At 46.9% G+C, this 12277-nt stretch overlaps 1 protein-coding gene across 2 annotated transcripts in view; it reads left to right on the plus strand.

The window, feature by feature from the left end:
* LOC146171729 (5-phosphohydroxy-L-lysine phospho-lyase) overlaps nt 1-9799 on the plus strand; it is a 40883-nt gene extending 31084 nt beyond the window's left edge. For both annotated transcript variants that reach the window (XM_084586292.1, XM_084586291.1), the window contains one exon: nt 8017-9799. In XM_084586292.1, coding sequence (XP_084442418.1) covers nt 8017-8293 — 277 coding nt within the window. In that variant the 3' untranslated portion in view covers nt 8294-9799. The remainder of the gene's footprint in view (nt 1-8016) is intronic.
* The last annotated feature ends 2478 nt before the right edge of the window (nt 9800-12277 follow it).

A 12277-nucleotide genomic window follows, 5' to 3' on the forward strand; every position in this document is an offset into this window, starting at 1 on the left:
TGTGTGTGTGTGTGTGTGTGTGTGTGTGTGGTGCGTGCTGAGTGCGCGGCCCCCATTGCAGCCGTACCGCAAGGCGAGGCGTGATAATTACTTTGACGCCAGCGCATGGCCGAGCTGCCACAATACAAGAACCAATACACACGTAATTTGGGTACTCAATAAAATATGCGGAAGCGATCGGCGAGCTGAGCTACAGCTGAGGTCCGTTGTGACACTCCAGCGGTTCACCACTCGCGTCTTCACGATCTCGCCGCAGGTTCTGCGCTCCGTGTGCGCGATACAATTGCTTAACACTTTCATGTCCACAATCACCAACTCGGTACTGGCATTGCATTCCACACTAACGCCGAGGTGAAATTAGACTGGCGTACCCGCCTCGGCTACGGAAAGTTGTAGGTTCGACTCCCATTGCCGGCCGAACACCCATCGGTTTTCTCAAATTGGTACAAGCCACGGCCCGGCCTGGTGCTCAGCTTGCCAGGGCTTGTGGCTTGGCAAAGGAGCCCGCGCCTTCTAAGCTCAACTCTGTGAGCTGTAAAAGGGCCACAAAGGGCTTCTGCCATGCGAGGCGGATTTATAGGTTGTCCGGTGGTGGAACGGATCACTGGCCCATCAGAGCAGCTATTTGGGCCATGACCCCTTTTCCAAGCATTTCACCCTATAAGAGCCAAGCACCAGGCTGGGAGATCGCTTGTACCCATTGAAAAACCGGTGGGTACCTGGCGGCACCGGGGATCGAACCTGGTACCTCCAGAATAAGAGGCGGATGCTCAACCCCAAAGCCACGCTTCGGTTGAAGTCAACTAATTTTATTTTCTAGCTGACTGTGCATTTATCAACAGTCTGAAAGTTTACAACTTAGATGCAGTTTCCTTTTACGGCCGCGGGCGGCGCCACTATTATACATATAGGTATGGCCGGTCTCGAGGGAGAACATGCTAATAGAAGCGCACTCTCCCTAGAGACCAGCCGTGACCTTATATACACCCGAATTTTGACCAATCAAAACTGCCGTTTTTTGATACATGGGGCCTATAGAAAATTTCGCAGCTGTTTGTATCAAAGAGCTCTGCGGAGGCTGGCATCAGTGCGCTTTTAATTTTCAGTAAACTTGTGACGTTTTTACCCGCCATTAACACTAATAACAGCCTTTCACTATTGTAAATTGGAGAATATGATTATTAAATTGCTTTTTGTTCGGAATTATTAGTCTATGCATCAGCAGCTACATATTTGACTCTTACTCGTCGGGGAATTTCACCTGCAGTAATATGGGAAAACCTGGAAAAGTCGGGGATTTTGAAAATAGTGGTTTGCTAGACGCTCTGTTGTCGTTCTTTTGCGCTTATTGGATAAGGGAGAAAATGCCGCTAAAGACCAGCTGAAACACGTAATGCTATTCGCTTGTCAGCGCACGTGACTGAAGCCCGCTATCTTGTTGGTTGACGCGCTCGCGTCGTCTGCTGGGGACGTCAGCAGCGCATAACCGGTAGCCATCTTGCCAAAGTGAGTTCGTCTGCGCGCCCTGCAAAGATGTAGAGGCCGGCGCTGAAGTTCAGTGTTTCAAGTATGTACAGAAGCGAAAAAAATTGCTGATTAGCAACATGAAAAAGAGCACCATGGACACCCAGAGAGCCGTGAAAACCTCGGCCACCCTGGGTATGCCTCCGCCAGCGGATCGGGAAGTGCCGACCGGGATAGGTCTAAAGGCGGCGACGGCTGTGGAAACCTCTTCTGACAGCGGTCGCATTCGTTGCGATACTCTGATGCTACAAACTTGCAATATAAAAGAATGGGACAGGAAAGCCCAAGAGAAGTTTCAACAGATGGCAGCAGCTGCAGCAACTGAGCGCAAACTGAGATCATCAGCAGAGTCGAAGACTCCACAACCGCCCCGCTTAGTGACACAACCTTCACTGTTGTTAGCTTGCAGTTAGTGAACGAGTTGCTGGCATCTGTGAAGTGCAAAGTGTGCGACGGCGATATAAACATTAGGAAATCCGAAAGGGAATATGGCCTTACCGCCAAATTGAATCTGGTGTTCACGAACTGTGGAAACATTTCATCGCGATGGAGCTCGCCGACAGTGAGCCCAATCACCCATCATCACCAGACAATGAGCCGGTTCGTGGGGAACATTCTTGCAATCGACCAGAAATCAACGTGCGGTGCTGAATGATATATTTTCGACAATGAATATATCTCACCGCGGTCTGCACTCAAGAACTTGACAGAAGTATGTCAAGATGAAGTTGACGCCAGCGGTGGACCGCGTGGCCCATAAGTTGACTTATGACTGTGCGCAAGCAGTTCAGGAAGTTTACGCGGAGTTAAATATCAGGCATGCACAGACCATTGCGGTCTCATTCAGCGGTTCCTGAATGACACGTGTACACTCCTTGTACGGTGGCATCGAAACTGTCATCGAACTGTTCACGGGATTTGTTCTCGACTTCGTTATGCTCGCCAATTTTTGCGCCGCGTGTGAACAGGGCCCGAAAGAAGACGACCCCTCATACCCAGCCTGGAAGCAGAGCCATGTACGCCAAAAAACTGAACAAAAAGGCTGGTGAAATGAGATTGAGGCTGCCCTGATCCTATTCAAGCGGTCACTGCAGCAGTATAACCTCCTTTATACTACAGTGCTCTCGGACGGGGACAGTAGCACGTTACTTGCTTTGAAAGAAGCGGTGTATGGATACATTGGACATCCAGAAAGATTGCGTAATCACGTGCAAAACTCGTTGGCATGCAACCTCGTCGCTAAGCAGAAGGGCCCTGCTGGAGAATCACTTGGTGGGAGAGGCAAACTCTCGCAATATTTTGATCACTAGAATGAGGTTCTAATATTCATGGGCGCTCAAATTGCACATAGGTGATGTAGAGGCCACACAAAAAGCTGTGGTCATGTGACATCATGCGACTGTACCTACAACCACAGCCTTTGTCCAACAGTCCCTGATTCTTGGTGCCGGCAGAATGCGGCAGAGGCCAGATGCGATGCTATGCCACATCACCGGTGCAGTCTGCTGTCCTATGTTTGCAATGCCTTACTGCCTATATATGAAAGTCTTTCAGACAGGAGGCTGCTTGAATGCTGCCAATGAGGGAAGACTCAAAACAACAAGAGTTTGCATGTGATGATATGGGTACTTGCCCGAAAGGAACGGCATGCTTCTTTTTTCACTGTTCAGGCTGCTGTGGCTGAAGCTGTGATGAAATTCAATGCCTGTAGTGCAAGGACTGCTGCTCGTATACTGCAAGAGCTCTGCCTAATGCCTAACCCACAGACAAGCAAGCGGATGCAAGAGAAGGATGATCAGCGGAAAACTGCATCTATACAGAAGCGCAAGTTGGCGGGAACTCTGCAGTGCACACTGAGAAAGCGCCATTTCAGTGACTCTAGTCATATTGACTATATCCCAGGGGGAGTATTAGGCATCTGGTAATGCCAGTATGCGAATAAATTTGGTGTATTTTTCTATAAACAGCACATTCTTTTTTTTTTTTTTTTTTTCAAAATGAAAATTCTGGACACTCAGCGGATCCCAAACTAGCATATCTCGATATCTATGGCAGATATAACCATAATTATTTTTAGCACATAGCCAGTTGTGTAGGCTATGCAATGTTGGAAGCAGAAGTTTTTATTAGGTTTCAGAAAATTTTTTTGAATGCTCTAGTTCTTGATTGCATGTTGGGCATGATTTGTATCTTGAGTTTGAATGTCTTTGAAAATCACTTATAATGATAAAAGGAAGAAACTGTTTCCCAACATTGCATCCCTCTTTCTTTCTAGAATTAAACAATGTGCCATATGTAACCCTTTGTTTTTTCCCCACTGTTCGTGGTAATTATAGGATGCTAATTAATTGTATCCTGAGAACTAATTACCTTATTTTAAAAACAATCTCATTTTTGAAATTGGCATGAAAAACTAGTCAGGGGTGGGCATTTCCATTAAGTTTGGTGCAGAAACAAAAAAAGGTTTTTCTAAGAGCAGCCTTTAAGCAGCCTGGTTCTGAGACCAACTTTTTTATTCTTTTACATATTTTTACAAGACAAAACACTTGTGCAGCTTTATGCACTGATTTTATATTTGCATTCAGTTTTTGCGTAGATCAATTAGATCTTGAGATAATAATTACCATTATATTCATCCTGTGAAAAATTGGATAAATACAAGTATACATTTAGCGCATGGTTAAATAGCCCAAAAGATGATGAATGCATTGTTGGAAGTAGTTGGATTATTTGACTAAAGTTGCTTAACTTATGCTGCATCAAAATTTAGTCTCTGAAGTGTCAAAAACAGTTCAACATCATTAAATTTCTGGGAGAAAATATAAAATCTGCTTCCAACATTTCATAAAACACTTGTGCAGCTTTCTATTGCAAAAAAAAAGTGATGTATCTGCTACGGTGGCTGTAGCGGGTAGTGTGCCGGCCGGGGCTGATGGGCTGCTCAGAGTAGTGATGACGATGACAGATGGCGCTACAGGACGCAGGTGTGTTGGCGGCGGCGCGTTTCACACAGGGTTCTGTGCTTTCGCCTAGCCCCTTTGCTTTCTGTCGGCTAATCATGTTCATGTGTTCTGCATGTACAGTTACCGTTTAACGCTATAGAAATGGCGGCTGGCGTTGCGAGCGAAAATTCCCGAGCATGGCTGGCACTGGTAGTCAACATGATCGCACATCGACTGAGCGTAGGCCGTAGGGTTGCCTCGTATTACGTTTGGCAAGCACCTCGGGCCGCTACTTCTATGAAAAAGGTTATATCTGAATCAGCCTCTCGGGCCACTTGTATTCACGCTCCCCCTATGCCAAGTAGGCACTTTAGTACGGCTTGGTTGAAGCGGGGCTTTTATGCGAGGTGGTAGCCTACGGTATCTCGCCATACCCTTAAAGGCGGAGCTGAAGTGTCCCCCAAGATTGTTTGTTTTGACTTGAGAAGTTTGGATGGTCCTCGAATGTTACATGCAGTTTACAGTTCACACTGTCAGCAGGGTAGCACCGAGTCTTGCAGGATTTCAAAATCAATTAAAAATGTGGAGTGTAACAAATAGTCACCACAGCTGAAGAATCAAGAGAACAAAGAGCAAATGTTTATTTCAGACACTGTCATGGAAAAAAAGGCTGGCGTACTTCACCCTTCTGAGCTGCAGGTGCTTCTGGCACTCTCTTTGCAGTGCTTTGTCTTTGTTTATTGACTTTGTGAAAAAATGCAGCCTCGTGATCACAAAGAACTGAATAATTTTTGCTGTGAGCTGTGAGCCCAGCTTTGGCAGCAGCGCATGTGCGATTTCCTCTCAATCCTGCTCACAAACAGCGAAGCAGACTGTGTCAGGCTCTGTCGTCAAGCAAAGCTTGTTCCAGTAGCTGTCGGGCAAGCTAAGATTTTTATAAATACTGCATCTGTTTCTTGCAAATCGTCGTCTCGTGCAGCTGGAACGGCCACAATAGAAACGCCAGCGTCGTGCTGGCTTGGCATATGCGCATTGGCTGCCGTGTGCACTTTCCTTCATTTTGATGGGGGCGCTTTTTGTTCGCAGAGGTTTCTCTCTTTGCGTTTGGTCGAGGCTTTCTTCGTAAAATACTTGGGGGCATCTGGAAACACCGTGGGAGCAGCGTCGTCTTTCAGGTGGGGCCGATCGCGTTGAATTTCAACCACCCTTCCGCCGATCACATGCTGAAAAGTGCTCTCTATAAACTTTTCCTCGAAGTGGTGCTCGCATACTGCACAATCTGAAGTCGGCTCCTTGTCGGCTCTCTATTTCGAGCCCACAGTTCTTGCCGCACTGCTTTCATCAGTGCTTGAAACAGGGAAGCCTTTAGTGAACAGGATCTGTTGCATTCCGGTACAAAGCACGTTCGTGCTTTCAAAGCCATGACAAGCTCTTCCTGTATAATACTACATCATCGTAATAAATAAAAAATTCCAACACCATAGAAACAAGAGAACAAGAGACTCGAAGTGAAACACAACCCACGTGGGCGCAACAACAAGCGAAGACAACTGCGCCTGGCTGGCCTAGCCGCATTGCAGCGCCTCTAGCGGCTCCGCGAATTTTCATCGCGGTTTCGCACTCTCCTGAGCAAGGCGCGCATACCCTCGCCCGTCACACTACCCCCTACAGCCACCATATATCGGCTCTTGGTGCTGACATATTGCAATTGCAAGATCAGCATTTTGAAAATGCATCGAACACTTTATTAAAGAAAAATGAAATACTCTGTAGTATTCACATTAAGACATGATTAAAAAGCAGCAGGAATGTAATCACGTTGTTAACCACCGCAGTGGTGCTTCTTCAGTGCTTTTTGCACATATTTGGCTGCTGAGTGCTTGCAAGCAGATTGGGTCTCCCACAGCTTGACCTTTTCTCTAATAGTTTGTACAGCCCACGCTGCGAAAATGTCATCGAGTGCAGTCTGCCGGTTATCTGTACTCAGCATAGCATGCGCAGCCAAAAAGAACATTTACGGTAAAGGTTTTTTTCCGCCGCTGCTGCCACGCGGTGACCTCCACCCTGCCAATATCTCACCGCAAACAGAGCATGTTAAAACAAGCTTCAGGGCACGGCCAAATTCTCGCTCGCCCTTGGTCAATCTAATGTCGCCGCCGCAGGTTCTGCATTTTGCAAGCTTCAGGAGATCATATACCGAATCCAGGGTGACCATCGCGAAGCACGTCTCATCAAATGTACAGTCCGTCGCGTCATTGCCACCACTGCAAAAGTCCAATTTTCGCTTCGTCGCTGAAGTTGTCGTGAGCTCCTGCAGCCTTTTTTCAGCTCTGGGCTTATTTTGCTGAATATCTGATAGCTGCAGCATCATTGTTGTGCCGAACGTGACTGCTGTTGATGTGATCCTTGGAAGTTGGCAGAACCGCTGGGCCTTTGTTCGCCACGGCATCGCTGGCCCAGTCGTTCGAAGTGTCATTGGTGCATTCCAACAAAGATTCCCTCTTCAAGTTGTCCGCTAGTGACTCCTTCCTCCTTTTACCGTATCTGTGCTGCATATGGAACTTTCCAGCAGATCCGGACATCGCAATATACTCCTCCGCCGTCAACGATGGCTCGGCAAAATGGCGTCCTGTGCGCGTAGCAACCGTGGCCTAGCAGACAGCTCCATCCAGCTGGGCCAATCTGCTGGCTTCCCGAGGTCAGGTGTACATGATAACCGCCAATCTCCAAACAGGGTTGGAGGCGGCAAGAAATTCAAGACCAAAGATAGCCGCTTTTAACGAGAGAGCGATGGGTCCGATCGGAGCTGGAAAATGATCACTGCACATCACTGAAAAAATACCGTTTTGGCGTCAAATTCTGCGTAAATCTGGCTTGTGCACGCATTTTTAAAATTAAATATTTGCTTCTGATGCAAGAAAAATCGTGAAATGATAGAAATATACATGTATGTTTCTAATATTGCATTTTTTTGTTTCGGCCGTCAGAAACAGGCTCGCCCATAAGGCCCCTCGACAAAGGCAGCGCACCACTTTGGTGCCTGCTTCCCATAGACTGCTCCTCCGGACTGACCCACCTGGGGGAAATATGCAGTCTGCTTTTCCAATCCTCCCCTCCATCTTTCACTTTCCTGTCTTTTTTTTTTTCCAGAACTTGTGTCATGCAGGTATCTTGCAGTTTCTGATATCATGCAAGTCCAGAACTTGTGTCATGCAGGTATCTTGCATTTTCTGATATCATGCAAGTCGAGGTCAAATGGAGTTGTCATTTGGGTTGCCTTGTTATAAATCTTTGTTTTGTGTGTAAAATTTTCACATATAGAGGTTATATAGAAGTATTACACTTTTGGGAGTGGTTGTTTATAACCTTCGCCAGTAATTTATGCACAGCTAGACGAGTGCAGTGTTAACATGGTTTTCTGACCAGGTGACTTTAGACCAGTGCCGAAAACATGCACATTAGCATGGAGCAGGTAAAACGGGGTTACAAATCCTTTTAGGAGCTAGGCATTCATCTGAGCATATTTCTTTTCCCTGCGCTTTTTCTGCAGGTTGAAGCAACAGGGCATACTGCTGAGCACAGAGGGCAAGTACGGCAATGTGCTCAAGTTCAAACCACCCATGGTGTTTAATCGCGACAATGTGGACACTGTTATGTCAAAGTTGGACGTTCTGCTTGCCAAGATTGAAGACGAGTGCCTGGACCTGCGGTACAACTTTGCCGACGTCGCACGCTCTCTCGCCAGTAGTGTAGAGTCGCTCTCTACGGCCTCTTCATTCGACTCGCTCGAAGAGAGTTCAGAAGAAGATCTGTCATCCTCCTCCTAGAATCCACTGCTTGTTGGAAGGAGGGGTGGAGCCTTTTCTTTTTTTTCTTTGCAAAGCTGCTTTTCCTCTGCAGTGCCAATTCTTTTGTCATATGGCTGACTCTAGGCTTCCGCCTATAGCATTTTCAGGTTTCCATGCTTGTTTAGTCTCTTATAGCAGGGATTCTTTTAACTGTCTCTTGACTCCAGATTTATTGCTACCAATTGCTGCTTTTTAAGTGTAATTTTGAGTTTGTTGTGCTGTTTTCATAAGTGGTTGCTCAGACCATTCCTGTGTGTACGAATTCATGTTTTTAAAGTCTTTTTGTACCTAGTTTTACCTAATTTCTTATGCATTGGGGGCCTCCTCATACACTACATAACCACTACCCTTTTTTTTTTTTTTCGATGTCAGCGTTGAGTGTTGGGTCGCCGTTGTTATGCCACTCTTGGCACTGTACGTGTTCAGCTCATTTTAGCAGCAAACGAGATTAGAAAAAAATATATGTACTGGTAGGTTTCAGAGTATTGCAAGTTGAGTACAGGTACTGTGTGTAAAGGAAGTACTGTTGCCGTCGACAAACTGTTTTGTGGATGCTACTAGGTGCGGCCAGGAGAGGGTAGTGCACTAAATTCCAGTGCTTGTGTTTGCCATTGGCAGACTAGGTTATCAGTGATCTTTAGTGCAGAAAAGTCAATTATGACACCCCCTTGCCCCCCCCCCCCCCCCCTTTTTTTTAACTGAATTTGCTGCAGATGGTGTGTGTCCCTATTATGGCGATAGAGATAATAGTTCCTGCTTCGTTTCAGAATGGTTGTGCGACTCAAACTCTGTTCGTGTAGCACCCTTTCTCGCCTAGCATAAAGCCTTCTTAACTTATTCTGTTTCCTTCAGAGTGCATTCGTTTGTATCATCCTCTGGAGTTAAATATTTAGTGGCTGGTATCCAGCTGTCATCATTTGTATTCATCGAAAGTGTCCTGGAGAGGGATGTGAATGGTTTCTCCCAGTCATTTTTTTCCGCACTTGTGTTTTGTCATTTGTGCACATTGCCGTGTTGCTTCCTTAGTTTATGTGCAACTCCCCACAACCTGTGAGCGTCCTTGGTTTGGGCTTTACATCCTATGGCTGCCTCCTAGACGTTGGGTTTGCCTGTTTTATTAGATCTGCAGATGCCTGCCAGCCTGTGACGACGCGTGTTTTAGTGTCATGTGTTACGTGCAGGATATTAGTCGGGTGTTTAAGTGTTCTCAGTTCATTGCAGATGTCTGCCTGCTTCTGCCAACTTTGTATGGTGCTGAAAAGTTGTTTCTATACTGTGGAGATTGAAGCTCGGGCTTCTTAAGTATGTTTCTGAATGTTCTCGTCTTCCACTTACTTCTGTGCTCTTGTGGGAACATTTCCTGCACGTGTTGTGTATGCAAACTGATTGGAAGGCTTATTACGCTGTTTACTATGTACATGCCTTCCTGCAATAAACTGATCGCCATAATTCTGCCATGTGCTCGAAAGGTACACACAAAGGAAACTGTTGTCTCATTGTGGATATGTAGTCCACTGTGTTGTGCCAGCTTTGAGCACTTTTCATGTTGGCACTTAGTGCTCTGGAAAGCTTACAGCAAAAGGTAGTCCAATTTAGGCTTGCAATCTGCAGTTACGTGGACATAAAGTCCATGAGGGGCAATTTGGTGCTCACATGGGAGCAGAGGCCTCTTTATTTTAGGGAAACTATCATTGCTGCAATTGCAGCCCATTTAAAGAAAGCATATTGCAAAGGTTTGGCAGCTATTAATGTGATTTTTAGTGGAAGCATGCATTTGGGTCCTGTATATGGCAAGCTTCCTTGCAAGCTCATTGAACTGCTTTGATTATTCTAAATAGCTCGAAATAATCTTGGATGCATGTGGGTAGTTGCAGCAAATTTTAGGGTTGGAAGACTGATCATTTACAATCAAATGCAAGTAAAAGATTTTGCGGCAGGACGAAGTTATGGTAAAATCACGTTATGTGATGTCATATGGAATAGGAAAATGGCATCGGAGGACAGCAGCCGCACGAGATTTCAACCTAACGTAAAATTACGACCCCCCTCCCTCCCTCCATGCTAGTCGGAATTGCCGGCTAGTACTATCCCGGCCAAAACCAGAGCTCTTTAACTATGCTTCAGCTATTAACCTACCAGTTGCAAAACTTCCCATACGGCCCACGTATAAAAAAAAAAAGGCGGTTTTGATTGGTCGAAATTCGAGCGTGTACGAATATTGGCGGTGCCCGCGGCCATTAAAGGAAACTGTGTCTAAATTGCAAACTTTCAGATTTTTTATAAATGCGCAACCACAATGGAAAATAAAAATGAAGCCTTGCAGTAGCAAAATAACAGCCATATGCCATATAGCTAATTAAGATGCAAGAGAGAGAAATGTGCTTTCCAGAAGGCAAGAGCAAAAAGCTTTCATTGACCGCTTCCAGATGGCGCGACAACTCGTAAGCACGCAAGGTCAAGACTGCCGAGGTATGCAATGGTTTAAGGCAAGGTTGTTATCTCTTTTCCTCCTCCAAACCGGGTGTTTTTTAATCCGGCCATACTAAAACACGTGGACCCGACATTAACGGGTAGGGGCAAATTATGCGGGCAGTGTGTGGGCCTGCCGGAAAAAAATAGAAAAATTAAAGTTATAAAACAGCCAACTAGGGAGGCTGGGAGGCGGCCCTGACCAGCTCGGACCTAGAGGAATAGCGTGTCCTGGTCCAGAGAGCTCGGGCAGTGGCGGCGGCCAATGGCGTCCCGGAATAGGGTCTGCCACTAAGCTCCACAACCATGCGCACTTTCCTTCCCAAATAATTTCATTGCAAATGTTTTCTCCTCCTCTATCACCCCTGCAGTTCATAGTTTATATGATAAATATAGAACGGAGGCTACAAGAAAGTAACCTAGGGTTTAACCTGTCATATAGATAAGGCGGAAAGGTGCCTCCCGGGTTTAATGCATGCAGACGATATTGTGCTGTTAGCAAATAGCCAGGAAGACTTGTAAACTCTAGTTAAGTGCTGCGGACGGTGGGTAGTGAAAAACGTTTAATATTTCAAAAGGGGACAGAGGTATGCATGAGCCAGATCTTGACGATCCGGCCCTGACAAATACTAGCGTCGGCCGCTGCCCCGGCGTGCTCGACCAAGGCCTTTCGGGCCTGCAGGTCAGCAGCCGGGCAGGGTCGCCCCCCAGTGCTCCCGAGTGGTGTTGGGGTGGGGAGGAATAGCTGAGTTGGATGGGTGAACCCCCGCCACGTGACAGATGTCCGAAGACTTCTCCGCATAGTGCGGACAACTGTCCGTGAAAGGAATAAAATGCTACCCAGGCACAGAAGAACGTTGGTATAGAGATGGAATAGAAGCCGCTCCTCCGTTCTAGATAGACATTTACTCGGGCGAGGGTATCTAGGGATCTAGGGGATGGAGAGAAGAAGACTGGAAAGAGACCGCGCAGGCGTCGGCGTCTGCTGCCTCATTCCCCTCGAGACCCATATCAGCAAGAGCCCATATAAGAACTATGTTCCGGTGAGCGGGGTCCCCGGTATAGGTGCAATTTTGAAGTAGCCGGTAGGCTAAGTATGGAGCCCAGCCCATGGTTACCCCCGACTCGCCAGGCTCCTGGCGAGTCGGTGGTAATTATTTTTGAATCAGTGGGTAGCAGCTAGCGCAATGACGACCTCCTCCGCGTGAGTTACGTCGTGGGCGCGAAATGTAAGCCCGTTAACTGTTTTGGATTGGTGGTCCACTGTGGCCGTGTACCATCCCTCATGGTGGGGGCCGGAGGCGTCCACGTAATAAGTGCCGGATTTCAACCCATAACGGCGGCCATGGACTTCCGCCCGCGCCAGGCGCCGGCCATTGTGGTCGTCATGTGTCATGTTGCTAGAAGAGGGCGTACGTGGAGGGCGCATCTCCACTCGAAAGGGAGACGTACACGCTCTTTCATAAGGGTGGTATGTTGAATGTGCGACAGTGT

This window comes from Amblyomma maculatum, unplaced genomic scaffold, assembly GCF_055883805.1.
Source record: "Amblyomma maculatum isolate TAMU_Amacu unplaced genomic scaffold, ASM5588380v1 scaffold_18, whole genome shotgun sequence".
NCBI classification, from domain to species: Eukaryota; Metazoa; Arthropoda; class Arachnida; order Ixodida; family Ixodidae; genus Amblyomma; species Amblyomma maculatum.